Here is a 27,472-nt window from a genome sequence, read left to right as displayed (position 1 = left end):
ATCGTATCGCAGGGGGTTTGTTTTTACACTGTTCACCCCTCACACGTTGTTGTTTTCGTGCTTAGTTCTGGTTTTGTTGCGCCACACCCCTTCAATGCCACCCCCCACCCCCCAGTGACGCCCCCTTGCCCCCTTATCGAAAGCCTCGTTTTATCTTCTGGCGGCGTTTTGAACTTGAAAATTTTGTTGTTCGCTTAGTTTCCTCCCCTCCCATGCATGTCCATTGTCCTCTCGTCCTTCCTATACACACACACACTCACACACACACACACACACAGTCTCTCGTTCCATGGCTCTCTTTGCGTGGCGCTTTTCCTCTCTCTGTTGTGAAGCGGGGGCTTTCGCTGCTGTTTAGACAATATGCGTGTCTCCATAGAGGAAAAGCACGCGTGTCTGGGGTTAGGAATAGAAGAGCGAAAGGGGTGTGTGTTCGATGTCGAGGTGTTGCGGGTGGGGGTTGGGGGTGGGGGGTGTCTGTCTGCGGTTGTTTGTCTGCAGTATCTGTGCGTTTGCCGTGCGTGCGTGTTTGTTAGTGTGTGTGTGTGTGCGTTTGTGCCATGTGTTGAATTTATTTTGGCAACAGGAAGCCAGACAAGGCTGCCATGATAACGATGAGGCATGAACCCAGAATCGAAAACCCAGAACCGAGAAACACGCTGAACTCATTTCTCAAAAGCCCATCCACATCCTCCCATCCTATAACTATCTCAACTTTTACCCCAATTCTTATGCGTCGGTAGCTTTTGGTGGCAAGGATAATCGGATCTTAAAATATACATAATATCTGTCCAAACATTAAATATTTGTATATTTTCTTGTCCTCGTTGTACCCTTTTGCTAAACTGATATCAAGAGCCAACTGGCGACGACGACCTTGCCCCTGCTACAAATGTTGCAACCAGCTTTGTGGAACCCAGATACTAATAATGATGATATCTTCTTTGTTTCTTCCATCTTTAGGTGCTTTTTGACTGTTTGGAACATTTTTAAAGATTACGTTAAAACGTTGTTGATACTTATTGAAATATTGTTTTATTTAATTGAATAATAATAATAATAATAATAACACATATAATACTATTTATATAATACCAAAACGAAAACGAAGACGATAGAAGATCCGTCAACATAATACAAATGTAATAATAATAGCAGCGATAACGATAACGATAACAACTTATGTGCAATCATTTAAACTTATTATTTTGAAACCTTCTTATCACTAAATAACTGAATAATTTGTATATAATTTCCATCAATCAATTCTACGACAAAACAAAAAAAAAACAACAACAAAGATCTAACAACAACAACATCAACAGCAACAACAACAACATCAAGAGGAAATAGTACAACAAATTAAAGTTAATCTTCAGTTGTATGGAAAAACAAAAAGTGATTTTCAGTTAGTTTCTCAAAATTTAACAAACAAAATTCACAACAAAATTTGGAATACAACAAACAACAACTACAACAAACACAGCAACAGCAACAACTACAACTACAACAACAGCAACTACAACTACAACAAACAACAACTACAACAACAGCAACAAGAAAATAATAACAAATAATAGAGTAGATAAAGGAATAATAAAAGAGAAAACTGTAACCATAATACGAGAACCCCAATAAAAGGACAACCACAGATATCGAAGGATAATAACAAATCAGAGCGCAACAAACCAAGAAACCAGCAAACAAACAGAAGAAACAGAAGAACAGAACACACAACCAAAAGCAAACAGCCAATAAACCAGACCACAAAGCAGACAGCAGATCAAACAAACCGGAAATAGAAACCAAACGAAGGAGCCAACACACAGCACACGAAAACGGAAATAGAAATAGCAACAGAAAACGAAATCGAAACAGAAACAGAAAACCGGAAAACCGGAAAGAGTAACAGAACAAAAATCAAAAGAAATAGCCCCACAGCCAGCCTCCAGCCCCCCCCCCAAAAACCGCAGCCCAGAAAACCGATAATCGTTAACAGGAAAAATAGAAAATATATCAACGAAACAGCCAACAGCAACAGAAAACAGAAAAGCAACAGCAAAACAGCAAAACAGCAGAAGTGAAAACTGAAATTCAAAAACAAAATCCAAAAAAAAAAAAAACAAAAAAACGGAATACAAAAAAAAGGAAATAGCCAAAATTTGTTAAATTTTTTTTGTGTCTTTAAAACAAAAAAAAACAAAAACAACAACGGAAAAACAGCCACGAAAAGCTTAACGGAAATCCATTGAAAAGCAGCAGCAGCACAATTTTGTCGTTTATAAAATTGAAAACTTTGTCTTAGGATTTGAATTTTCGTCTTAGTATTTTGAATTTTTACGTTCGTCAACGCGGTCGAGAAAATGTTCTGAAAAAGTCTTGAATGAAAAAACTTTGAGAGGTGAAGCCATCGACAAAAACAAGGGAGGAGAAAGGAGAAGAAACATTAAGCATTAAACATTAAACATTTCGCGAGTGAATACTAGGAAACGGGGGAGAAGGACAGTTTTGTGCCAAAGTTGCGCAACGAGAACTGTACATTTGTGTATGTGTGTGTGCGGTGCGTATCTGTGTGCGGCCATCGTTGGCTAAGCAGCACACAGGAGACCCGGAAACGCGGAGACCCGGAGACCCGGAGCAGAGAAGGAGTCTTCGCAGAAGCGAGAGATCGAAAGAGAGAGAACGATAGAGGATCAGATCGAAGAACATCACAATATCACAATATATATCCATATAAAAATTATCTCAAATTATTCATATCGTGGCAAAAGCAAAAGCAAAAGCAAACCAAAAGCAAAAGCAAAACTATGATCTAAAACATGTAAAAACAGTTTTCGAAAGCATTTCGTACGTATACAAAAACAAATTAAAGCTAATATTAGTAGTGTGAAAAAAAAATACAAAACAAAAACAAAAACCAAACAAAAATCCATTCAGATAAGCGGAGCGTTCTAAGCTAAACATCAAATTATATTAACATTTATGATAACACGAGTATTCGAGCATCTTAAAACTATACACAGGAGAGGAGAGGAGCAAACGAAATAGAGAGAGAAGGAGAAGGAGAGTTTTTCAGGCATAAATCAACATTCCCCGAAATCCCATTTGGTACACAACTTTGGCTAAGGAAAACAAGCCATCATTATTGGCTGCTGAATTGGTGAGTACTTTAGCTTATTGTCTGAGTATACCTATCTTAATGGGCATAGACTTGGAGTAGATAGGGGGATACGGCTGGGTGCGATTGCTCCAAGTTCCAGGTGTTCGTATACGCAATGTTTGATCTGTGGCAGAGTACAGTGCAGAAAAAAGAGTACAGTCCGAGCGCAGATATGCCAGATAAGCCCCATGCATGGGGGAAAGAGATAAGGACAGGAGGCGTGCGCGCCAAAAAGTATGCAACAAAAACGTATGCACTGTCAGAAGCCAGAATACAGAACACAGAACACAGAAACCATTTACTTGCCCAAGCGAGAGAGACCATGACCATCCGTCCATCCATCCATCCATCCATATATCCATACATTATATAACAGCCTCCCAGAGATACACACACGCATGTGCATGTGCATTTGTCTGCGTGTATATACTTGTATCCTCATCTACATGCAAATTTCATTTACGCGCAAAAAATTAATTATTGAAAAAATGCGCGACGGACACCCAAAGAGCGCGCGAACCACATATCCTTTAGCCTCCATTCTCCACATCCTTCTTCGACCCCTTTTGCTGGCCATTAAAACTGATGGTGTATGGTGGGTGGTGGGTGGTGGGTGGGTTGTGTGCTGTGTCCATCGACAATCGAAACACAAAAGTCGAAAGGATGAGCGCCGGCAGCAGAGCAGGGGAGACGGAGGAGAGTGTCAGAGCAGTGGCATCTATAGCCGCAGTGGCTGCGTCGGTGGCAGTGGCAGTGGCAGCGGCAGAAAAAAGGAAGCATTACACATATTTTTTAAATGAATTGAAATAAAATTCGTATATAAAAATGCCCCCTGTCTGTGTGAGTGTGTGTGTGTGTGCATGCGTGAGTGTGTGAGCGTAAAAGTACAGTTGACTCCACACATTTTTAACGGCAAATGGCAGCAGTGGCAGTGGCAGTGGCAGCGACAGTGGCAGTGGCAGTGGCAGCGACTGCGGCAGCGGAAGAGGCGTGGGCAGTGGCGTAGTTGTCCAGGGAAAAGGGGTGGTCTCCCACCGAAGGGGCAGCTGCCGAGCACCCTGGTCAGCCAGGCCAGCAGAGGCTGTGCGGCGGCAGAGACTGTCTGCCCGCTCCACCCCATGGCCAGAAAGTAGCTGCAATTTTTAATGGGTTTGAAGCCAGCGACGCGTTGCCCAAAAGAGCGCAATTATATGTTCTCTCTCCCTCTCACACACCCACACACCCACCTATTCTCTTTCTCTCTCTCTCTGCATCTGTATCTACATCTGTAAATGTATCTGCATCTATGCGGGGCGTACGTGTGGGCCATGTCATTAATGACAACTTTAATTTACATTCGTTAAACTTTTTTCTCTCTTTTAATTTTTCGCTACGCTTGCACTTGGCAACAGTGGCAGCCGCAGAAGCCAACCCAACCACCCACTCAGCCGCCCAGCCCCAGCCCCAGCCCCACTCTACCGAGAATCTACTAAAAAACCCACCGAACCGCACGGAAATTGCATTTTTTCGGTCGCATTCCCTTTCCCCCATTGCCCCTCCATTTTGTCTCATTTTATTGCAGTTGCCGCGGAAAAATTTCTCATTCTTTGCTGATTTTTTCGCCCCGTCATTGAATGTGTAGTTTTTGTGGAGTCTAGAGCGAACGTGACATATGATGAGAAGAGGAGTAGGGGGGCAGAATGGGTCTCGTTTTGGGTGTAGAACATCGGAATTAATTGTAAGCTGGTGTTCTTTTGTGCCGCCCAAGGTTTGGCCTCTTTGCGGCGAGGTGACTACAGGTCTAGAGAGGCCGGAGAGGGTGGAGAGGGCTCCATGATGGATTCAATCCCAAGCCTAAGAGCAAGCACTACGCAGAACTCTTGCATTGGTCTCCCCTTAATTATCCTCTCAACTTATTCAAAGCTCTATTTAGAAATATTCACAACATATTTGTAAACATTCCTCGCTGCTGCTGCTGCTGCTGCAAGTGAAAGTCCTGAGAGACAGCAGATGGCATGAGCGTGGCATGCCACGTGATAGAGAATGGAGAGCCCTCTGGCCTCAAGTGGATGGCTGGCCACCCAACAATTCTGGTGGATGGCTGCTTTCGCTGGCCTTGGTGGCATCGCTGGCTGTGGCTGCCACTTGACAACGTTGCGTATGGGCTAGATACGTGCTAGTTAGAGGGATGCTTGCCTAGATAGATGACAGATAAATAGTAGATGGCAAGATAGATGGATGGAAATATGAATACAGACTCGAGCCAGCGGCAGCGGCACAGGCACAGGCACAGGCATGCCGGAAGCTTAGGTTCAACATCAGGCATGGGAGGAAAGCCACGGAGGTGGGGCGGCAGGGACACGGCAGGGCCCGCACATGTGTGTTGAAAGGGCAGAAATGTTAGCTGAAATGCTTTTGAAGTTGTCAAAAGTCAGCGAAACGGGTTCACCCACATGCCGCAGGGCCACAAAAGTTGGGGCTCCGATGAAAAGGTTTTTTTTTAACGCTTGCCTGGTCTCGTAATTAGCCAGGATAGACATTAAAGGGACACAGAGGGAGGAGAACAGGAGGGAAATGGGAGCCTGGAATGTGCTTTACCAAAAGTTCACCCATTGATTGCAGCGCACAGCTGCAGATATCAGTCAACGGCGGAGCGTGAAGAGTGAGGGCTCGTATGTAGGGGCCTCCTCCTTTAGACACGCCCACTTGCATCTGCAGATGTCAAAAATAAAAACAGAAGAAATGCCTGTATTTTATTTAAAATAAACAACAATCTACGGAGGGGTCCAGAAGGGTTGCAGGAGGGCTGCAGGAGGGCTGCAGGAGGGCTGGCCGATGCATGTCAACAGCCTATCGCGAGGCAGCACGGGGCGTATGCGTAACATTTTCATACGCCCTGTTCTGAGATCGCTCGCTCGTCTTGCCACCGAATGGTGGGTGGAAGGATTGTGCAGGATGGTGGCAGACCTGCAGGCGAGGGAGGGGGGAGTTGTTTTCCACATGACGACGACAACGTTACCATGCAATAAACATTTTACCGAGCCAAAAGGATGAATCGAGAAAGGGGGTTGTGTGGCTGGGTGGCCGTACGGAAGGGTGGCTGGCTGGAGGGGTGAAGGGTGGAATAGGTAAACAGCAGACGAACAAATAAGGCCATTAAAATATTTCCAACTGTTTTTTTCGGCTGTAGCGGCAGCACCCCGCCCCGTTCTTTGATATCAGGCTGAAACGTGAAGCAAAAATTAGATCAAAGAGAAGAGGCTGCTGGGAAATCCGATTAGCCGACGGTACTCCGAGATGGTAGCGAGAGAAAAAAAGGTATAAATATTTAAAAGAAAAACAGCAGCAGCATGGGGGCCATGGGCATGGGGCAGGAAACAATTGGGGAACCTTTTCATTAATGCATGCATATCCCTCATCCACAATACTCGTACTCGCACTCGCACTCGCACTCGTTCTCGTGCTCTTACGAGCTGGAACAAAAAGCCCACATTTATTTAGCATTTGCACACACATGAATGTACAGTTCTCCACTTGCCACATACCCCTACCGCCGCACCCCACCCCACCCCACCGCACTCTGTCTTTCCTTTCAGGCCACACTTTTGTTCTGCTGCGTTTTTCTGGCTCTAAAAACTGCGAATGTTCGTACAAGTGCACTTTTTGTCTGCAGCCAAATAGAAACAGCATAAAAATGCTCAGTGCTGGGGGCACAATGCAGCCAGACACACACACACACATACGCATACACACAGAGCTTGCCACTAGCCTGCCACCAAACCCCCAACAGACTGCTTCACGAGGAGGGGTTCCCGGGGGCGTCTCGGGGGGCGTTGGCAAGGCAGCTATAAAATTGTAAACCTGCAACTGCATTTAACTGCAGTGGAAACTTTGTAAGCGCCCCATGGCCGATGGCCCATGCCCCATGCCCCATGCCTCATGTTCATGGCTCGTTCTCTCCTTTGTTGCCACAAATTTGCCTCATTTGATTTACGGCCTGTCAGGGGGGAGGGGACAAGTGGAAAAGGGGAGTGAGAAAGAGACAGCCTCATTACAATTGCTCAGCTGGTGTTCAAGCTGGGCTCCCCCCCCTCTCAGGGTGAACAGGGTAATCCGGGGTTCCGAGTTTCCGAGTTTCCGAGTTTCGACGGTTTCGGAGACCTTGCAGCGAAGGATCCGTCGTTAAGTTCACGTCAGTTAATTAAAGCACAAGTCCTCGCTCCTCGAATGTGGAACACCAAAGACTTTCACCCACATTCGGGTCTCCCGATGCTCTCCTGTTGTCCTCCTGTTGTTCTCCTGTTGTTGCATCTCAGATATTCGCCCCCCTTTGCTGGTAACTATCTCTTTTCGTCTGGCGGCTGGCTGCTGTCTGATGTCTGATGTCTGCTGTCTGCGCTAAAACTTTTCTGCCCATAAAACTTGCTGTGAGCGAAGGGGGAAAATTAAACGAAGGAGAGCCTTCAACGACGCATCTCTCTGGGTTTTCACTTTCATGCAAAGCAAACAAAGCGAACAAAACGCGATAAAGTTTATTAGCGGCTCTGGCAAGACGACAAACGGAAGTGCCACCGACCAGAAGAAGCGGCAAATACTCGCACATGAAGCATAAAAATGTGTATGTACGAGTATTTTTCGTTTTGGGGAGAAGCGCTTTCACGTGCAAATAATAGGAGTCCCCCTTCCGGGGAAACGCCACACCTTCTCGTCCCCAAACTATTTAACGAGTGCTGCCTGCCAATTTGAATTTGAATTTGAATTTGAATTTGACACACTCCCCGGAGGGCCCTCGAAAAGTTGCTAGACGCAAAAACGCGCATACGCCTCGGTGGCCGGACCGGTGGCTGGAATGGGATGGGATTGGGATGGGGATGGGGATGGGAGATTCGGTTCTCGGTTCTCGGTTCGTTTCGGGTTCTCTTCTAGCCAACTCCTCGAGGGAAAACTATGTCAAAACTCATTTAGTTCTCGAGGAAATGTTTGGCAGAACATCTGCAAGTGCTTCCGGTGTCGGAGTGGGCCACAGAGTGCCGGAGTGGCAGAGTGGTAGAGTGGTGCGGAGTGTCAGAGTCTGCCATGTCTGGCAGCTACTTAGGTCGGTTCGGTGCAAAAGATGTCCGACCCATGGTCCCCACTAATCCTATTACTTACATAAATGCCATTAAACGAAAAGACCCACGTGGTACTGGAGATGGGGCGGAGCTAGAGGTGGGTCTTTGTGCCACAAGCGACAAGGTTGGTCAATGCTATGTGCGTTGCGAGGCTTTCCCTGCAACATTCTCCCGTTTCCCGTTTCCCTCTCCCTCACCCATCAGAGGGTTGGGTGCGTGCGGATTTTCACACTTAACGCATCGCCGGATTGGAAAACCCACAGACAACAAAGTAGCAAACGGAAGAGGGGTGGTGGGGGAGGGGGGAATATTACGCACGGCTGCATTTTTGTCACCTGAAAACGAGGCACTTGCCACTGTTGTCCGTTCTGTTGTTAAATACTTGTGGCACCTAAGCTGTTGGCCATTCCATTCCATGCCACTCTCAGACCCCAAAGATTTGAACATATTTCGCTAAATTGCATTTCTTCAGTCATTTAAGGTAATTGCATTAGACTCGTTCGACATGTTGCATTAGGTCGGGATGGAAGAGAGCGTACCCCTAGGTACGTGCCCCCAGGTCTTGCAAGCTCTTTTGTTATCAGGGAATAGGTTTGTTTTCTACGAATATATTGAATCGAATCAATAAATCAGTGGAGTGGGTGAGTGCCTATTCTGTATCTGGCAATCTCCTCTACGGATATGGTTCCGTTCCCTATTCATTCATTCATTCATTCATACGAATGTCATGCATGTCATAATATTTGCGAATCGCTTTGCTTTGCTTTCTCCGACATTTCATTTTATCAAGTTGGGAAGGTAAACAAAATCAAATCGATAGGTTACTGAACCAAAAGCCAAGGCGCAATCACATCCACAAACACACAAACACAGGCGGATACGAGCACAGAGGTACAGATATACACGGAGATACACGGGGTGCAAAAACAGCTGAATGCATTGGTAAACAACACACAGGAACGGCTAGAAGAGGAGCAGCCAAGATTCTTGGCAACAATGCAATAAAAGAAATTCTAAAATTAAACTACAAACTGCACAAAAGATGCCCCAGAGAGGAGTTGAGGCAAGAGAGAGAGAGAGATACACACACTGCGAGATAGAATTGTATCTCTGAGTACTGCACCACCAAATGCCAATTCGTTTAATTTCAACTCAAGGGAAAATGTTCGTTTCGTTTTGGCCTCTCTTTCGAAATGGCATTTAAAATGCATTTTTATTTTTACCATAAAAAAATAACTTGTAATTTTTCGTGTTTTTCCGCCAGTTTTTGCAGCACTGCAGAAGCCCCAAAACAAAGCAGAATCCGTCGAAAGTAAAAATATCGGGCAAAAACGCCACAAAAGACACGATGTCAGCAAACGTACGATATATAGTCGTACAGCATGTGTAACATTGTACTGTTGCACAGACAGATGTACGCTTGCGGGACGGGCTCGGGCGTTACGAGTATTTTTAGGTAGTACTACCCGTACGAGGGTCGCTTTTTGCATCTGCTGTTTATAAAGAAAATACAAATAGTGATAAAAAAAGCGCCTTGTTTATTTATACAATAATTCTGCATACACATCATACAATGATTTACTTAATATTTGTACACGCTTTCGGCCCCCACTCGCTCCTCTGTCCGTCCCTCGGCACCTGTCAGTCCCACTGCCGGCCCTATCCGCCCCCCCTCCGACTGCCCACTGCCCACTGTCCGCTGGCCACCCCTTCCAGCAATCAACCCGGAAAGCAACGAAATCAAATGAACAATTTGCAAATTTTCTGGCACGATAAAAGCAGAGCTCTTTGTGGGACGCTCGCTACAATCGTCAATGGGTGGGGGGACGGGGGGGAGCGGTCATGGCCGAGAGGGATGAGAGTGGGAGTGGCAAATCGTAATTGACTTAACGGTTTGGGTATTTGGTCAGCAGGTCCAAAGGTTGAGCTGATTAAGCGATGAGACGCTGTCGAGACACAGCTGAGCTGGCACTGATGTGGCATGGAGTAGATTCAGTTCAGGGCTCCATCGAGTCTCCCCCCTTTCCCGCCTCTTGCAATCTTTTTTGGCCCAATCTGCAAATTAAACCGAAATAAAAAACAGATTATACACAAAATAAAACGAAGCGAACGAAAGCGCTCCCGAAGTGCAGGCCGCGCCAAAAGTTGCGGGGCACAGGATAGAGCAGAGCAGAGAGGAGCAAAGCAGAGCGGAGCAAAGCAGAGAGCTGCTGCCCCAATATTAGAAGAGTCTGCTGCGAGCAGAGCGGGAGAGCGAGTGAGCTTTGAGAGCGGCACTGCACCACTACAGAGACGCTTGTGTAAGACGCAAGAGTGGCGCTCGCACTCACACCAATGCACGCTCCTCGCCGGCAAAAAGTGGAAAAAATTTTGCAAATGTTTTGACTAAAAAAGCTTAGAGGCTACGCTCTGTTCCGCGATGGGGCTCTCGCGCTCTCTCTCTCTCTGTGTGTCGCTCTGTGTCTCTCTGTTTCGAGAATCTGAGTTCAAGCAAAAGTTGGCGCGCTCCGCTCCCAGACACAGATACAGGCGCAGGCACAGATACAGATACAGACACTGGGACGGGGCAAAGGCAAAGGCAAAGGCAAGGCACCGACCGAAACAGAAGCAGAAGCAGAAACAGACGACGACGACATCGCTGAGTGTTGAGTTGAGTCTCGGTTCGGATTCGGATTCGGAATCTCTTTCGGTTTGTTATTTTTTGGCATTTTGTTCGATTTTTCATGCCCGACGACGTCGACGACATCTAATAAAAAAAAGCTGCTGTACACAGTCCGCACACACATGTGTGGAGCGCTCTCCCATCGGGAACTTCTCGGGCAGGCAGGCAGTCAGGCAGGCAGGCAGCCATCAAAAATAACCAAAAATGTAGTGAACTGAAATAAAACGCAAAAAGTGCACCAAAAAAAGCAGTCGAGAATAGAGGAAAACGAGGCAAAAAGTGTCGCGAATCAACAATAGATAATTTACATGTGTGCCGCACGACGCGGCGTATACGCAACGCTGCCAAAACAGAAACAGAGGCAGCGGTAGAGGCAGAGTGGCAGTGGCAGTAGCAGAGACGGAGGACAGGGGCTGAGGCAGGGCAGAGGCTGGAAGGAACCGCCAAATGAAAAGTGAACTTTTCCAAAACTTATGTATTGAAAATAATCAAAGACGGAAAACCGAAAATCGAAAACCGAAAACAGAAAACAACGAAAACAGTTTCTGTGATCGTCGACAGTTTTTCCCTTTTGCAACATTGCAACTGCAGACAGAGTTCGTGAATCTCGTCGTGTGTGTCTGTTTGTCTGTGTGTGTGTATCTGCCACTGCAACGTGCATTGGTAGAAGTATCTGTGCAGTCGCCAGCTACGAATTTCGGTTCATTTCGGGGGTGTCTGTGTGAGCACGTGTGCATCTGTGTGCGCGCAGCGCCTGTGTTCGTATTCGTGGCCGTTGCAATTTGCAATTTTTTTTGTATCTAAGAGTATGCACCACCACCACCCCCAACCTCTCACCCTCCCACCCGTCGCCGAGTCATGCCATCGCCTGCCGCAATCAACTTTTTGAGGTTAGTGTATTTTGCAGCATGTCAAAGAACTGCTCGGTGATGTCTTGGCTGAGATACAGATACAGAATCAGTGGGCTACCGCCTCAAGGAGGATCTCTTCTTTGCGAGCCAGCCCCCAAGAGTCAGTACTGCATGGATCAATATTATCATCTGAATCAAGGCCATTTCGAATGGAGGTGTCACCACAAAACACCGAGCCAATAACTGGGCGTGAGTGCCGCAAATTTCAGGGAAATCTGACATATTTCGAACCCAATCAATTGAACATTGAACGGTTCGAATTTATCCATTTGAAGACAGAGAGATAAAGAGAGAGAGAGAGCCAGGAAAATTGAATGTAAATCCACTAAAAATACAAATAAAAAAATAAAAAGATACACAACTTGAAAATGTTTGCGCGTAAATCAAGTTGACAAAATGCAAAAGATATTCGCCTCGGGGGCGATACAGCACACACACATGTGGAGGGGTGGTAGGGAGTGATGGATGGATGGACTGAGGGGCAGGGGGGCAGGGGGCAGGGGGGCACGGCACTCCACACACACAAAACGGCACTAATGAGCAGAGAAGCAGAAGGGGCACACAAAAACTAAAAGCAAAAGCAAAAGCAGCAGCAACAACAGCAACATTTCTGCCACAAATCATTTGCAATTTTTATTTGCTCTCCCAATTTTCTGCGATTTTTTCTGTTTTCTGTTTTTTTTTTGCGAAATTCTCCCTGGGGCTAAATTCATTTATATTTTTGGGGTCTGAAAGAGTAGGGCACATCGGTGTGCGTGTGTGTGTGTGCGTCTGTGTGAGTGTGCGTTCGAGTATCTACGAATTTTGTGTGCGAATGTCAGCCCATAAAGGAATATGATGAATTATAAGCAAAAAAAAATGCTTTTTGCACAAAAAACTAAAATCCACAAAATGTTCAACAATAAAACAAGCGAAATCACTTAATTGTGTGTGCGTGTGTATCTGTGTGCTGTGGATCTCTGCCGTAGGTTAGCTGGCGTTTTCCGCTGATGTGGGTTTTTTTTTTGTTTTGCTGCTGTTTTGGCGCTATGTATCTAACAGATACATCTCCAACTCCACTCCTAATGCATGTGTGGCGTGCTGGCGTCCGTCCGTCCACCCGTACATCTGCCTGCCTGCCCCACAGCACTGGGGTGGCAAAGGGGGAGGGGGTTCTTGTTGTTTTTTTGCCGGTAGAAAAATGTTGTTTGTCACACGACAGCGACGCCAGCGTCGAATGGAGCGTTAATTAAATGTACAGATATTTGCCAAAAAAAAAACGAGGGAAGAAAAGAAATGAAAGAAAAGCCCAACACAGTCGAAGCGGGGAATACCCTTATCGGGTGGGGGTGTTTGTGGAAGGGCGCAAAACTAATATATCCGGATTTTTCTCTATTCAATTACTGCCCTAAGTGATCCGAGTAATTGGGTTAAAAATCACTCATTTCTATGAGGATAAAATGACGATGGTAGATGTTGGGCAGGCCCTATAGATAATCTGAAGGCTGTCCGAGTTGAACAACCCCCACGTAAGCGAGTAAAAATGTCAGGTTCCACCCAAAGGGGGAGGGTAAGCAGTAGGGCAGGTGCTCCTACCTCCTCCGAACCGACAATGACAGCTATCTGAATTCCTTTATTCAATTACTGACGAAAAGCGCTCTGAAAAATCGCCTAAAAAGTGCCCAGCCCAGCCCCACAGATAAACCCTTTGGCTGCTCTCTGCCCCTCCCCCCGCATCAACCCGATTAAATAGAAACCCAAAAGGTAACCAGATTTTGGGCAAAATACTCGTAAAATGCTGAAAAATTGCCCATTTGGCTCTTTTTTGTGAGTCACTTTTTGCCTTATTTTTGTATTTTTGTGGCGCAAATTGTTTTTATTCGCTCGGAGCGCTCGCAGCACTCGCAGCTCTCGTGCGAGCGGGAGCGGGAGTACGAGTATCTCTATCTATCGGTACACCCGTACCGTACCTGTCGCTATAGTTTATGTGTGCGCTCTCTCTCTCTCTCTCCGGAGTGCTCTCTCTCTCTCTTTCTCTATCTATCTGTTCGGGTCTATTGCTCTCCCTCTCCGTGTTTGGCAAAGCTTTTGTGTATTGAATTAGATTGCTGCACAAATTACGTTAAAATGTTTTTGGCGCTCGTTTTTTGTTGTCGTTGTCGAGCAACAAGCGCAAAAAACTTTTTGGCAATTTGTATATATTTTGTTGTTGTTCGCAGTTTCGCTGCCTTAACCTTGAGAATCGTTCTTTTTTGGCTGGGAAGGGGATGGGGCTGGTGAGGGGGCCAGCTATGAGTACTCGTATGTTAGATAAAACCAATGGACGGACACAATGGACGGCAGTGACAGCTCCATAGATACTCGTTGTGCTCGTAGATAGTTCCGTAAATTAAGGAATTCGGAGGAACCTGTATCGGACATTGAGGACATGGGGTCCGAGATCGTCCAGTGCGTCGATGGGGGCGGGTAATCGTACACCCGATACGCAGCAGAGCCGAACGAGGCGCAGCTTAAACGGGAAATGGGAGCAAGAGTTGGGCGGGCGGTCTGGCAAACTCCACCTACTTCACACCTGACAGCCCCGACACCGGCACAACACAACATACCACAAGACACGAGCCACACCAAGAGATACAAGACACAAGATACAAGAAACAAGACACCAGATACAAGTGCACCGGCACGAGATACGAATGGTGCAAGATAAATGTATATTAATGGCAATGAGCGACGGCGTCATTGGCTGACTCGCTGCTGCTGCTGCTGCTGGCTGGCCGCCATTTAAATAGAAATAGAAACTGAAATATCATTCTCCCCTTAAGTGGACCACGACTTGGTTGTGGGTGGGGCGGTGGCGGTGGCGGTGGCAGGGGCTAGCACTGGCGCTGGAGCTGGAGCTGGAGCTGGAGCTGGGGGGTACATTGACAACTTTCACTGGCAGCGGAGCGTGAGCCAGAAATTGGCAACTCGAATTTGCTCGACGATAAGCGAAAAGACCAAAAACTGGAGCATATGCATACTGCAGATGCGAATACGACTTGAAGTACGAGTACGAGTACGAGTACGAGTATGTGTTTAGAAATGATTGCGGATGTGCGCGGAAAAAGAGATTGAATGGCATTGCGAAATGATGTAAATAATGATCAATGGGGAGATCTTTTTAAAGACCATATTAGGAGTCGCACATCTCGGCTTTGGGTAAATGCTTGGGTATCAGATCTATGACCCCTTTCTTAGGCTTGTTTGTGGAGCATCTTCTCCTAGAATCTAGACTGATGCAAAGTGCTTCTCGAAATTGTTATACCCGTAGCGGATTTGGGTGCTCATTACACGCTGTGAAAGGGCGAGGGGAGGACGCCGTGCTCCTCAGATAGTGGCACTCGGAATCGGAATGGGATTCGCTTGGACTGGAAGGCGACGGCAGCGGCGGCGACGGCGATGGCGACGGCGACCTGCGACGACAACGAACGCATAAATTGCAAATGCTGTCGCTCTGCCAATGGAGCGCAATAATTCACAAATAGCAAAGGCAACAGAAACGGCAAAGGCAACGGCAACGACGGCGGCACTGCATTTGACACGAAGTGCAGTGCAGTCGTTGGGAGAGCACACAGCCAGCCCCCTCTCGGCCGCCGTCGTCGCAGTCCGAGTGCATGTTCCGGACCCGCCAGCTCTCTCCAGTGTTGAGGTATCTCACAGTTCGACGCTGCAGCGGCGCGTTCACTCGCGGGTTCAAGGTAGTTTGCTTCGCCGTTCTCTCGCGAACAGCCGGCTCTCGATAGCCGATTGACGACTGCCCATTGACCGTGCCGATTCCCCGGCTCAACAACTTCTTGTAATCGCTGTTGAACCGATGTCGATGTCGATGTCGACACGCAAAGCGATTCCAGCCCCAGCCCCAGTCCCAGCCCCAGTCGATTCGATTCATTTGATTGGCTCACAATTTGCGAATAAGTAAGCGTACGAGTGTGTATATCCAGAGATTGTTCCGGGCACATGCTCCGACTCTGCCTCTGACCCCTATGAAGACAAGTCAATCATCAATGGGGATGGCTCTGTTATCACATCATAGTCGGGATCAGAACATTTGCCTGATCGGCGGAGTCTCTACCGCGTACCGTCCCCATCGAAGACTTTTAATGGATATTGCCGTTCAAGCAGCCAGCCTTGTGGCACTACTCCGCGGGCCGGCCGCGGCCTGGGGATATCTTTCTGCGATCGTGTGTATCTGTGTGCCTTTCCTCGTCCGTGTGTCGTCTGTGTCCCTGGCTGTGTCTGTGGCTCTCCGAGACCTTGATCCCGCATTAAAAAGTTGGCACGTCGTCGTCATCGCCGCGGCGTCGTTGTCGTGGGACAACAAAAAGAACACGGCACAGAGATAAAACCAAAACCAAAACCAAAAAAGAAAAAAACAAAGAGCGAAAAGCGAAAAGCAAAAAATACAAAACAGTAAAGAAAAGGCTAGTTTTTGGCAGGTCGCAGCCTTAAATACCCTAGCATATCCCTGGCAGTTATATGTGGATATTACGGAACAAAGTAATACGATTTTGACAGATTTTGGATGCAACTGGGAAGAAGAAAGAAGATGAAAGTTCAGCCGCCTTTCGAAAATATTCAAATCTCTTTCGTATCAGAAGTACTTCGTTTTCTGTGTGGGGAGAACCTCTGCTCAAAGCTGTAATACCCTCTAACGAAGGGTAGAAAGTACAGAAAGTGAGTCAAGTCGCGGCATGGAGCGGGGGCGGGTGCCGGGTGGCGGCACTCGGTCGCACATGACAACAAAGGAGGAGGAGGCATGTGGACAACCAACCATTTTGTGGGTTCAGGGGCAGGGGCTGGGGCAGGGGCAGGGGCGGTGGCAAGGAAGGGGGCCGAGCAGGCTGCTTGGCATGCGGTGTCCATTGGTGCGCCACTCCTTCCAATCAGCCGCTGATGATCTTCATTGTTTTTAATTTGCAAGCCATTTCTGCTAATGTCTCTCGGCCTTTTCATTTTCACTTTTGAAAAAGCGGCAGCTCTGCCTCTGGCTCTGGCGGTGCTGCCACCGCCTGGAAATTGAGAGTCGAAGGCGTTTTGCATGCCAACACAGAAAGTATCTGCTTTCGTCACTAATCCTTTCAATTCTTCCACTTTCAGTTCAACCAAAAACAAGGATTGACGATTGCCAGCCCAGAAATATCTTTGGAACCAATTTGAAATCATCGAGAAAACGCGACCAGGAGGGAGATACAATTTCATTTCAAACTAAAAAGAAAAGCAAAAGCAAAAGCAACAGCTTCCTGGGAGGAGCAGATACGCAAAAACAAAAACAAGTTTATTATAAACGAAGGAATAAATAAATGTGACACTTAAGAAGAAAGGAATTTTAAATTTGGACAAAATGAAGAGAAACAAATGAAGAGAGTGGCAGAAACCCAAACAGCAGCAGCAGCAGCAGCCAACTAAAGAAGCAGCTAAGTGGCTAAGTGGCTAAGTTGCTAAGCGGCTAAGAAAGAGAAACAGAAACTGCAGAAATGTGCATCAAAAGTCAATAGAGAAGGAGTCCCAACAGAGACAAAAGCCACACGAGAGAGAGAGAGAGAGAGGAGAGGCACAGCAACTCTCCGGGTGTCCAGTCAAAGGACACACAGAGAGGACAAGCAGCAGCAACCAATAGGATATACAAGGCTCCCATCGAGAGCATAGGGGAGAGCACAATGGCCATCAACTTTTCGGCCTCGTTTGCGGCCTGCATAGCGGCAGGCCTGAAGGTGCCCCGCCAGATCATGTACTGCATTACCCAGGACTCGGGACAGCCTTACGTCCTCTACAAGGACTCGCAGGACGCGGAGCGCAACCCGGGCGCCCTCGGGGCGAGCGCCGCCCAGTGGGGCAGCGACATGTACCCCAACATCCAGCAGCAGGCCCAGCAGCACCTCAACGCCCAGCAGCAGCAACAGCAGCAGCAGGCGCAACAGCAACAGAATGCGGCACAGGCTGCCGCCCAGGCCGCCGCAGCGGCTGCAGCAGCGGGCCAGCCACAGAGCCCTCCGGGCGGGGGCCAGGAGCCCCGCGATAACGGCAGCGGCGACGGCCGCCAGCAGCAGGTGTCGCCCTCGTCCAGTCCGTATCCCTCGGTCCAGCAGCAGCAGCAGCAGCAGCAGCGGGCGAATGCCGGCGGCGAGGAGGATGCCATGAACCAGGTGAGTCCCGATTCCCACATTCCGATCCCGATCCCGATCCAGATCCACAGCAGCAGATTAACGGTTGCCTTCTCGTTGCAGCTTCAGCAGAACTCCGCGCCAAACCAAAACCAAAGCAGCAACGACCCCCAACACTCCGGCTCGAATCCAGGGGAGGCGGGCAACCCGCACGTGCAGCAGAACGGGGGTGGCGGCGGCGGACCACAGGGCGATCCCAGCAATGGCTTCCAGACGCCCGACTACTATGCACCACGACACGCGGCGCCGCAGGGCGGGATGCTGGCTCCACCCGGCTTCCCGCCGCTCCACTATCTGAACAAGAGCGTCCTGCCGATGGAGCAGAGCGGGGCAGGGGGCGGAGGAGGCGGTGGCGGCGAGGCCTATTCGCTGCCGGAGCTGCTGCCGGGCCAGCAGAATGGCCAGCAGAACGGTAACGGCGGACCGTCGAACGCGAATGCCAATGAAGGCGCCGCGGCGGCCAACGGAGGGGCGACGGGTGCCGGTGTGGGGGCGGTTAGCGGAGTGACAACGGGCGGGCGGACGGGCAACGGTCCGGGGCGTCCGCACAAGAACAAGCCACACAGCGACCTGCGGCTGTTCAAGTGCCTCACCTGCGGCAAGGACTTCAAGCAGAAGAGCACACTGCTGCAGCACGACCGGATCCACACGGACGCGCGCCCCTTCCCGTGCTCGGAGTGCGGCAAGCGCTTCCGCCAGCAGTCGCACCTCACACAGCACCTGCGCATCCACGCCAACGAAAAGCCCTTCACCTGCCCGTACTGCTCGCGCAGCTTCCGCCAGCGCGCCATTCTCAACCAGCACATACGCATCCATTCGGGTGAGAAGCCCTTCGCCTGCCCCGAGTGCGGCAAGCACTTTCGCCAGAAGGCCATCCTCAATCAGCATGTGCGCACCCACCAAGGCGAGCGACAGATAACTCCTTCCTTACCGATACTACAGATAGAGATACAGTTAGAGATACAGCTAGAGCTACAGATACAGTTTGAGTGGGGTCGGAAGGCTACACAGAAAACTGACCCTGACGCACCTTTTGGCAACAAACTATTTCCCTTGCAAAATTCAATGCTTTTTTGGCCCAAAATCAAAATTCATGCTCCTAGGCTAAGACAATTCTCGTCTTGGCGTGTCGATTCGTTGAGAGTGCAACAGATACTCGTATATCTATATCTATCTACATCTATCCATCGATCGATCTTCGATCTTCCTGCCCAGCAGCTCGACCAATCGGCAAGCCAACTGCAAAAAACATAAGCAAAAAGATCACCAAAATCTGTCTCTAGTTTAGCGAAAGATGTTAGATGCTATTCTCTCTTCAAGATTTGTATCTCGGCTATGAGCCAAGCCTAAGCGCTGCTAACATTTGCTCTCTCCCTCTCTCTCTCTTTCTCTATCGATTAACTACTTCCGTGTTGAACCGATTGGTGCGGCGGATGCGGATCAAAACGTCCCCCCAACAGATGTCTCGCCACACCTCATCTTCAAGAACGGGCCGCACCCGACGCTGTGGCCCTCGGACGTGCCCTTTCCGGGAGAGGAGAACGACACGAAGGGAGACATTGCCGGTGCCGGCGGCGGATACCATGACGACGACTCCCAGGGCACGCCAGACGGCAGCGGGGGCATGCATTATCCCTCGTACTTCAAGGACGGCAAGGGTGAGTGATCCGCAGTGGCAAGGGCATTCGAACGATCAATCCTCTAATTAGATCATTCCGCAGGTCAAAAGATACTGCCCGAGGTGCTGCAGCACATCGGTGTCCGTCCGGCGAACATGCCGCTCTACGTCCGGTGCCCCATCTGCGACAAGGAGTTCAAGCAGAAGACCACCCTGCTGCAGCACGGCTGCATCCACATCGAGTCGCGGCCGTATCCCTGCCCGGAGTGCGGCAAGCGCTTCCGCCAGCAGTCGCACCTCACGCAGCATCTGAGGATCCACACCAACGAGAAGCCCTTCGGCTGCATGTACTGTCCGCGCTTCTTCCGCCAGAGGACCATCCTCAACCAGCACTTGCGCATCCACACCGGCGAGAAGCCCTACAAGTGCACCCAGTGCGGCAAAGACTTCCGACAGAAGGCCATTCTGGACCAGCACACGCGCACCCACCAGGTAGTTGTAGCCTGGCCTCAGTCTTCGCCACTCTTCCCCCAATCGACGATGCCTAACCCCAGCGATCTTTCTGTTCTTCTGTTTCGTTTCTGATACAGGGGGATCGACCCTTCTGCTGCCCGATGCCCAACTGCCGGCGACGCTTCGCCACCGAGAACGAGGTGACCAAGCACATCGACAACCACATGAATCCCAACACCACCAAGGTGCGACGCCAGCAGCAGCAGCACCAGCAGCAACAGCAGCAGCAACAGCAGCAGCAGCAACAGGTGCAGCAGCAACAGCAGCAGCAGCAGCAGGGCAACAGCAACGCGGTGGCACAGGTTGCCTCCGTGGCCAATCACCTGATGAACGACGCCAAGAGCCTGGCGGCCCAGCAGTTCCTCAACAACAACAACCCGACGGCGGTGGACAACAAGGCCAACATCCTGCCGGTGCGGAGCATAGCGGCCAATGCCGCGGCCGCAGCCGTCGTCCAGCAGTCGGTGGTGAAGAACGAGCTGTACTTCCCCCAGTGCTATGGGCCGCCCTTCCAGCACCCCTTCCAGACGCAGCAGCCACAGCAGCCCAGCGTGGCACACGCGAACGGGGGGCCCACGACGCCGGTGACCGTCACGGTGGCCAATTCGGTGGCGCCCGGCGTGGTGGTGCAGCAGAACCCGTCCGCCTCCGTTGTGGCCCAGTGACATCCCACCACTGGAGCACCTGGAGCCCAGCAGCAGCAGCAACAACAACAGCAGCAGCAGCAACAGCAACCAACGGCGCCCCAACAGCAACACCATCCGCCACCCCCACCGCCGCCCACATCGTCCGCACATCATATCACAGCAGCAGCTGCGGCGGCGGCAGCAGCAGCAGCGGCCTCGCCCACCTCCACGCACGCCTCATCGGTGGCGGCACCGCAGACGGTGACGCTTTCGATCACATTGCCGCCACCGCCGACGTCCCACCCGCCCCATCCGGGGCATCCGGGACACCCGGGAGTGCCCAACGGGGTTGCGCCCCCACCGCCGCCCACTCTAACACATGCGATACCCATCCATCCCCACATACACTCGATATTCGGATCTCTATGATGTCATCAGTAGGAAGCGCGAGAGAGAGAGAGAAAAGAGGAGCAGGAGCAGAAGCAGTAGAAGTAGCAGGAGAGAGGAGAGGAAATCAAAATTGAGGAACACACTATTCACAATATTCGATAGGTTCGATAGGTTCGATAAGTTCTCTAGTTATAGACGCATACAAATTCTCTTAGTTTTTAAAACTAATCTTTAATCTTAAAACCACAAAACACAGTTTTGGTAACAGAAAATCGGGAACGGGACAGAGCAGAGCCGAGTAGAGCGGACGAAGAGTAAGAAAAGATGATCGGGAGAAGAGGAGCTGAACCAGGAAAAACAGGAAAACAGGACGAGTACTAGTCTTTTCGAAAAGGACTCTAAACTCCTTTGATTACGACCATTAACATCAAATGCAAATGGTTAACGATTGAGAGCTACAGCGCTACAAAGAGAAGAGCGAGAATGAGAACCAAAACACAACGTTATACGATTCCTTTTTGATAATTTCGTTTAAGGACCCTAACACCTCTTAAGACTACCAATACATCAAATATTTATACACACAGACACACACACAAACACAAGTTCGTCAGACATGAAGCTGAGGATGATGATAGGGACGATGATTACTGAAACAATCGACAAGAGTTATACGATTTTAGGCGTACACTTAGGATAACTCAGATATAGAGAGAGCGAGAGCAAGAGAGAGATGGGGGAATGAACGGATAGACAGATATGGAGTATGGAGTATGGAGTGATACGAGCGATAGGAGCGATAGATAGGGCAGCTATAGGGGAGAGAAAGAGAGGCGCCACAGACGCTGGCTGGCGCTGAGCAATTTGTTTTTCGATGACACAGCAGCTAAGTTTTGATTTCGTTCTCCAGATATGTTGAAGTATTCGAATTTTTGTTGAATGAATATGGATAACCCTTATTAGAGCCTTCTAATTTTTTTTTTTTTTTTTTTCAATTGATATGTGATTTTTGTATATGTATAAAATAACACTAAAACGCAATCTATAATTATACAACGAGCAGAATAAGTTGTAGAAACCTTAGTACATTGAACTAGGCTTCATTTGTTGTCTTCCCCAACTAATTGTGTGTAATTTATGTTGAGTTTTTATTTAGTACGAGTAATTAGGCATACGTTTAACCCAAATATGTCCACACAAGTGCACGCACAACCAACCCATAGGCAGACACAAGATAGAGAGAGAGAGAGGAAGAGAGAGAGAGAGTGAGAAGGCGAACGGGCGGGAATAGAATCGATCTACTATATAGCGAACGCAATTCAAATGTGACTCTTCAGGTGCCATACAATCGAACAATAGTCAAAAAGTTATCTGAATCACCCCACCACCCAATACTTTTCCCTTTCCCCTTGCCTCGAATCCGAATCCGAATCGGAATCCAAATCCAAGTCCAAAACCCAAACCACTGTGTGGATATAGATGACAAATTTAGTTTCATATCAAATTTTCCAATGTACCGTCAAAGCATTTATGATTGTTATTAATCTTATAGCGTATGCTTCCTACGTAATACGTATTGATGGGATCGCAGATGGGATCGCAGATGGAAGAGCGAGAGTAAGAGCGGGAGAGAGACAGAGAGAGAGAGAGAGAGAGAGAGAGCAGAAATTAACTCTAGTTTAGTCGTTTCACCTTTGCAAGTACTATCTACTCATTATTTAATACATTTAGTGTCTAGCCAATTAAGTTTCGATGGAAGTAAATCGGAGAAAGTGCTCGGAATACGATTTGTTTTCGCTGTTTTTTAGGCATTCAGATTATCAATTATGTTTGCATATATTATTTAATGATTTCAAATAAAACAAAAACACAATTATTTTATTTCCGATTTTTCCGTTTTCCTCTTCTGTTTATTCTGTTTATTCATCGTTTCATCCCAGCCCAGTTTTTAGACCCTACCCCATCCCCAAACGATTTATATAATTTCCCCAACTATCGGGGCAAACGAACGACATTTTTGGCATTGAACACAACATTTTTCGGCTTGGACAGGCGTCTGGTTTTTGTGATACGAGTGGGGCTCAGTTATGGCAAATGTTTCGGCAACCAACCAGTGAACGGGTTGACCATTGAAAATTGTACATAGAACGTTTCGAAAATACAAAGTGAAAAAATTACGCACAAAAGTTTTATAAATAGTTTGAGCAAAATTTTTTTGGCATTGTAAGAGTTTTATTAACACCTACGGTTACGGTAAAGTTAGTCCAAATTTTAGAACACTCTTTAGGCACATTGAAAACTCGAAATCTAAATCAAAATTGAAATTGAAATTGACAAAAAATGGAAAACACTATCCACGAACAATTTGCATGTTTTGGCACAAAGGCAAAAAACAACATCCAAAAATTTATACGGTAACCGAGATATGGCGGCTTTTATTGGAATTACGATTAGACCAAAGGGACTTGGATCCGCCTGATCGGATCGGATCGGAGCGATCAGCATGATTTGCTATAAGGAATACTTATGACAACTAAAACAAAACAAATTTAACACTAAGCTAATGCTCTACTCTAGCATACTTTTAGGCCTTTTTAGACAAAATTTTAACAATTCTTTCGGCTTTAAACGAAAATCGGAAAATCGAAAAATCGAAAATGGAAAATCGAAAAACGAACGAACACACACACACATACACAAAAACCTTTTGGCTTTAAATCAAAATTATGTTTAGTTTTAGTTAAAGAAACTAAATGGAATGGAAAAATTGATGGGAATGTTTATATCAAAGTAAATTATGGCAAATTATGCTATAATTCCAATAAAAGCAAAATTTAGACTGAATGTCGCTGTGATAAATGCAAAGTAAAAACAAAATGAAACGAAACGAAAACGAAAACAAAACCAAAACTAAAACATAAAACTTTTGTACATTTTTAGGCATAAAACAAAATTTAAAGCATACACTTAATCAAAAAAACAAAAAAAAAAAACAAAACAAAAACATACCTTAGGCGCTATAAATTCTAGCATAAAGACTAACAACAAAATTTTGAAACGCTCCACAAAAGATTTGCAGGCCTCCAAGGGAGTCCAGTGTCCTGGAACTGCCTGCAAATCGAAAATACTTTCCACCTTATTTACCATTTTCGTATGATTTGGGTTTCAGTTGTTTTTATTTTTATATATGTACCTATCTTCTGTTTTCACGTTTTATTGAAGGATCGGATCGTTTTCGTAGTTGCAAACAAAATTCAAAGCGAAGAGAGAAGAGTACGAAGAAAGCTCCAAAAATGTGTAAGCCAGATGCTTCAGTGGAACCCAGGGAGAAGGGAGGAATACAGACCCAAGAGCACACCGGCCATGACAAACGACAAAATACCAGTATACATACCCACGAGTGTTTACTGTACTGATATACTGATCACGAATCGGAGAGACACGTTTCCCGATCGATGACTCAAAGCCTAGACAGACAAAGGGGCTACCACCTGACGAATAACCTAATATAACATAATAGAACAGCACAGAACAGAGCAGAGCAGAAACATACCATAGAAGAGCCTCGACAGATAGTTGAAGGAGAGACACATAAATACATAAATACATAGATACATACATATAGAAAACGAGTGGCAGCAGGGGCCAGCAGATACCCCTGCTCGGCGCGACAAGAGAGACAAGTGAGAGAGAGAGACAGAAACAAAGTTACAAGCATACCTAACAACCAAACAATAGCCCAATTTAAATAACCAAGAGTACAAATACAAGTAATTTTTATAGCAGAAATTTTAATTGCAGTCTCAAAAAGCCATAATAATTAAACATAAGCAACAACGTGTACTATAAAGCGAACAGCCCAAAGACAAAACCACACACACACCACACCACACAACACGACACAAGAAGCAAGCAAGCAAAGGCATGAATATGAACTATGAACTATGACAAACTTTGAACTTTGATCAAAATCAAGAAGGAGACAAAATCAGAGAGGAAAACGCGAGAGAAATTCGGAGCTCGAAAGCTGCTTTTCGACGACACACAACTCGACAAACCAGAAAGCAAAAACTCAAAAGAACAAACAAAACCACAAAAAGAAAAATCCTTTCTTCTTAAAAATTAATATAGTGAAAAATTATAATACCACAAGCAAAAGATAATGAACGAATGTCATGATAAAGAGATTAAGAAAATGAACACATGTTTCAGTATAATATTTGAGAGAAATGCTATCAAATTATTACCATTCCGGCTTACACTTCAGACTCAGACTCAGACTCATATTCAGATCCAGAGACAAACCAAAAATTCATAGTAAATGCCGAACAAACATACAAACAACAATGAATCACACTCCAAAGGGGAAAGGTGTGGCATGGTGCATACCTCCATGCCACACCGGATCCTGCCTGGGGGGGAATGCATTATAATTGAGTACAGCCGCTTTCTGCAATAGTGATAATAGTTTTTAAGTCAACCACCAAGCGTCAAAGCAACCATCAAACAAAAAACAACACAACAAACAAACAAGCAACAATTCAAATGAATCAGCAAACAGTAAGGGAACGAAACGATAGGAAATACATACACTTTCAAATAGAAACGGTAAGCATAATACTAATGATAACGATAATGATAATGATAATGACAATGATAATACTGAATTATAATAATACGATGCGATGCGATAATATTACGAAGCGATGAATGCCCATTGAACAGCTGTTTGATTTGATTTCAAATTGGAAAACAGAGACGGAGACGCAGACAGATGCATTTAACTCAAGTCTCCAAACGATTTTTAGTTAAATTCTCAAATATCACAAAGAAAATGGAGTTATAGAACGAACCCCAAGGGAGGGAAACAAATATATTTGAATGGAATATTTGAATCGCTCCAAAATACACTCTAAATAAAGCAAAAGCAAAACCCAAATGTAAACCAAAAGCAAAGCAAAGAAATATAGCATATAGTGCATATGGAAAACCCTAAACTCTTATATTATATGTATGGTGTATTATATTTTTTAACGTATTTAATGCATACTCTCTATATATACGATATATCTACTTATATTTGAAGTAACCTTAAACAGTTTGTGCGAGCAGCCAGCCGAGGGAATAGGAAGAATTACATACACAGACCCGCAGACTATCCATATTACTGAATACTGAATTACTGAATATCAGTTGTAAAATAGCCCGAAGATAGAATAATCTCTGTTCCCCTCTTCAAAAGATGGAGGGAATCCGAAACAACAATAGCCTCGTTAGTTTATAATCAGATGATCAAGTTGATGAAATATCAGTGAAATATCTCTATACAAAATATTGCAAAAACGTCGAACATCTTGGTCCAAGCCAGGGTCCAGGCTCTAGGCTCCCGACATTATTGAGGTTAACCACTAATTCATTTGGTTTCTCCTCAAATGGTTCTTCAATAATATCAATATAAATGGCACAGATTTAAAACATTAATGGAAGCCATGGCTGGCCAACAAATATCATTGATTTATCGTTCCCAGACAAGGCCAGACTCAGGCCCGGCTTTCGAGCCGGAGTCGGAACCGGAACCGGAACCCAGACACTGGCTGGACCAAAGGAATAGACTTTTTGCAGTACACACAATGTGCCCATAGAACAAGTAATTTATAACAGACAGAAATCAAACGATTTATTTATATGTATTATTATATATGTACGAACTGTTGTTTTTGCAACAGTAACAAGCCACAAACCACGAACCACAAACAAACATGAAATAGTACCGAAAATATTTTACAGAATTTTTACAATCAACAATAGTTACAGTACTTCGAAGAATTCAATCCAGCGAGCGGTTCGCAAACGAATGGAAAAATCAGCTAAACTAAACAGAAAAAAAAATAGTAAAAGTCGATTTCCGAAAAGGATCGACGCAAAAGCCGAAAAAAATAAACCAAAACTGAGAAAATATAGTAACATTTTTTTTTTCAAAACGACATAAAAAAGGTACGCGTACGAGTACGAGTACTAGTACTAGTATATTCGATTAAGTGTTAAGTGAAGTATGGAAATGCAAACAAATATTTTTAAAACTTGCGCTCGCCTAAGTGTAAAGCAGATTGGAGAAGAACCGAAGAAATGAAATCAATCGTCAGATACAGATACGATACGATACGATAAATTACGTAAATAAGTTCTGATTAGATCAGATACGATCAGATCAGATGAGAGAACGAACCGAACACAATTTGTTGTTATGTTGACATTTATTTGATGGGAATATGTATACGTTTGTAATTATTATGAACAATTGACAGGGACTACCATATAATAACTAC

The 27,472-nt window shown here is 46.4% G+C and overlaps 1 protein-coding gene across 1 annotated transcript; it reads left to right on the top strand.

Moving 5' to 3' along the window:
- Nucleotides 1-17,430: 17,430 nt before the first annotated feature.
- On the top strand, nucleotides 17,431-23,034 carry LOC6596149 (myeloid zinc finger 1). Its single transcript, XM_026989456.1, has 5 exons — nucleotides 17,431-17,980; nucleotides 18,053-18,819; nucleotides 19,460-19,657; nucleotides 19,721-20,109; nucleotides 20,208-23,034. The coding sequence occupies exons 1-5, from the start codon at nucleotides 17,496-17,498 to the stop codon at nucleotides 20,793-20,795; spliced, it is 2,427 nt and encodes an 808-aa protein (XP_026845257.1). The 5' UTR covers nucleotides 17,431-17,495; the 3' UTR covers nucleotides 20,796-23,034.
- Nucleotides 23,035-27,472: the final 4,438 nt, after the last annotated feature.

Source organism: Drosophila persimilis, unplaced genomic scaffold, assembly GCF_003286085.1.
Source record: "Drosophila persimilis strain 14011-0111.01,24,50 unplaced genomic scaffold, DperRS2 tig00000431-arrow-pilon, whole genome shotgun sequence".
Lineage (NCBI taxonomy): Eukaryota > Metazoa > Arthropoda > Insecta > Diptera > Drosophilidae > Drosophila > Drosophila persimilis.
The sequence above is the reverse complement of the archived record's forward strand: the minus strand, read 5'-3'. Positions and strand labels throughout refer to the sequence as shown.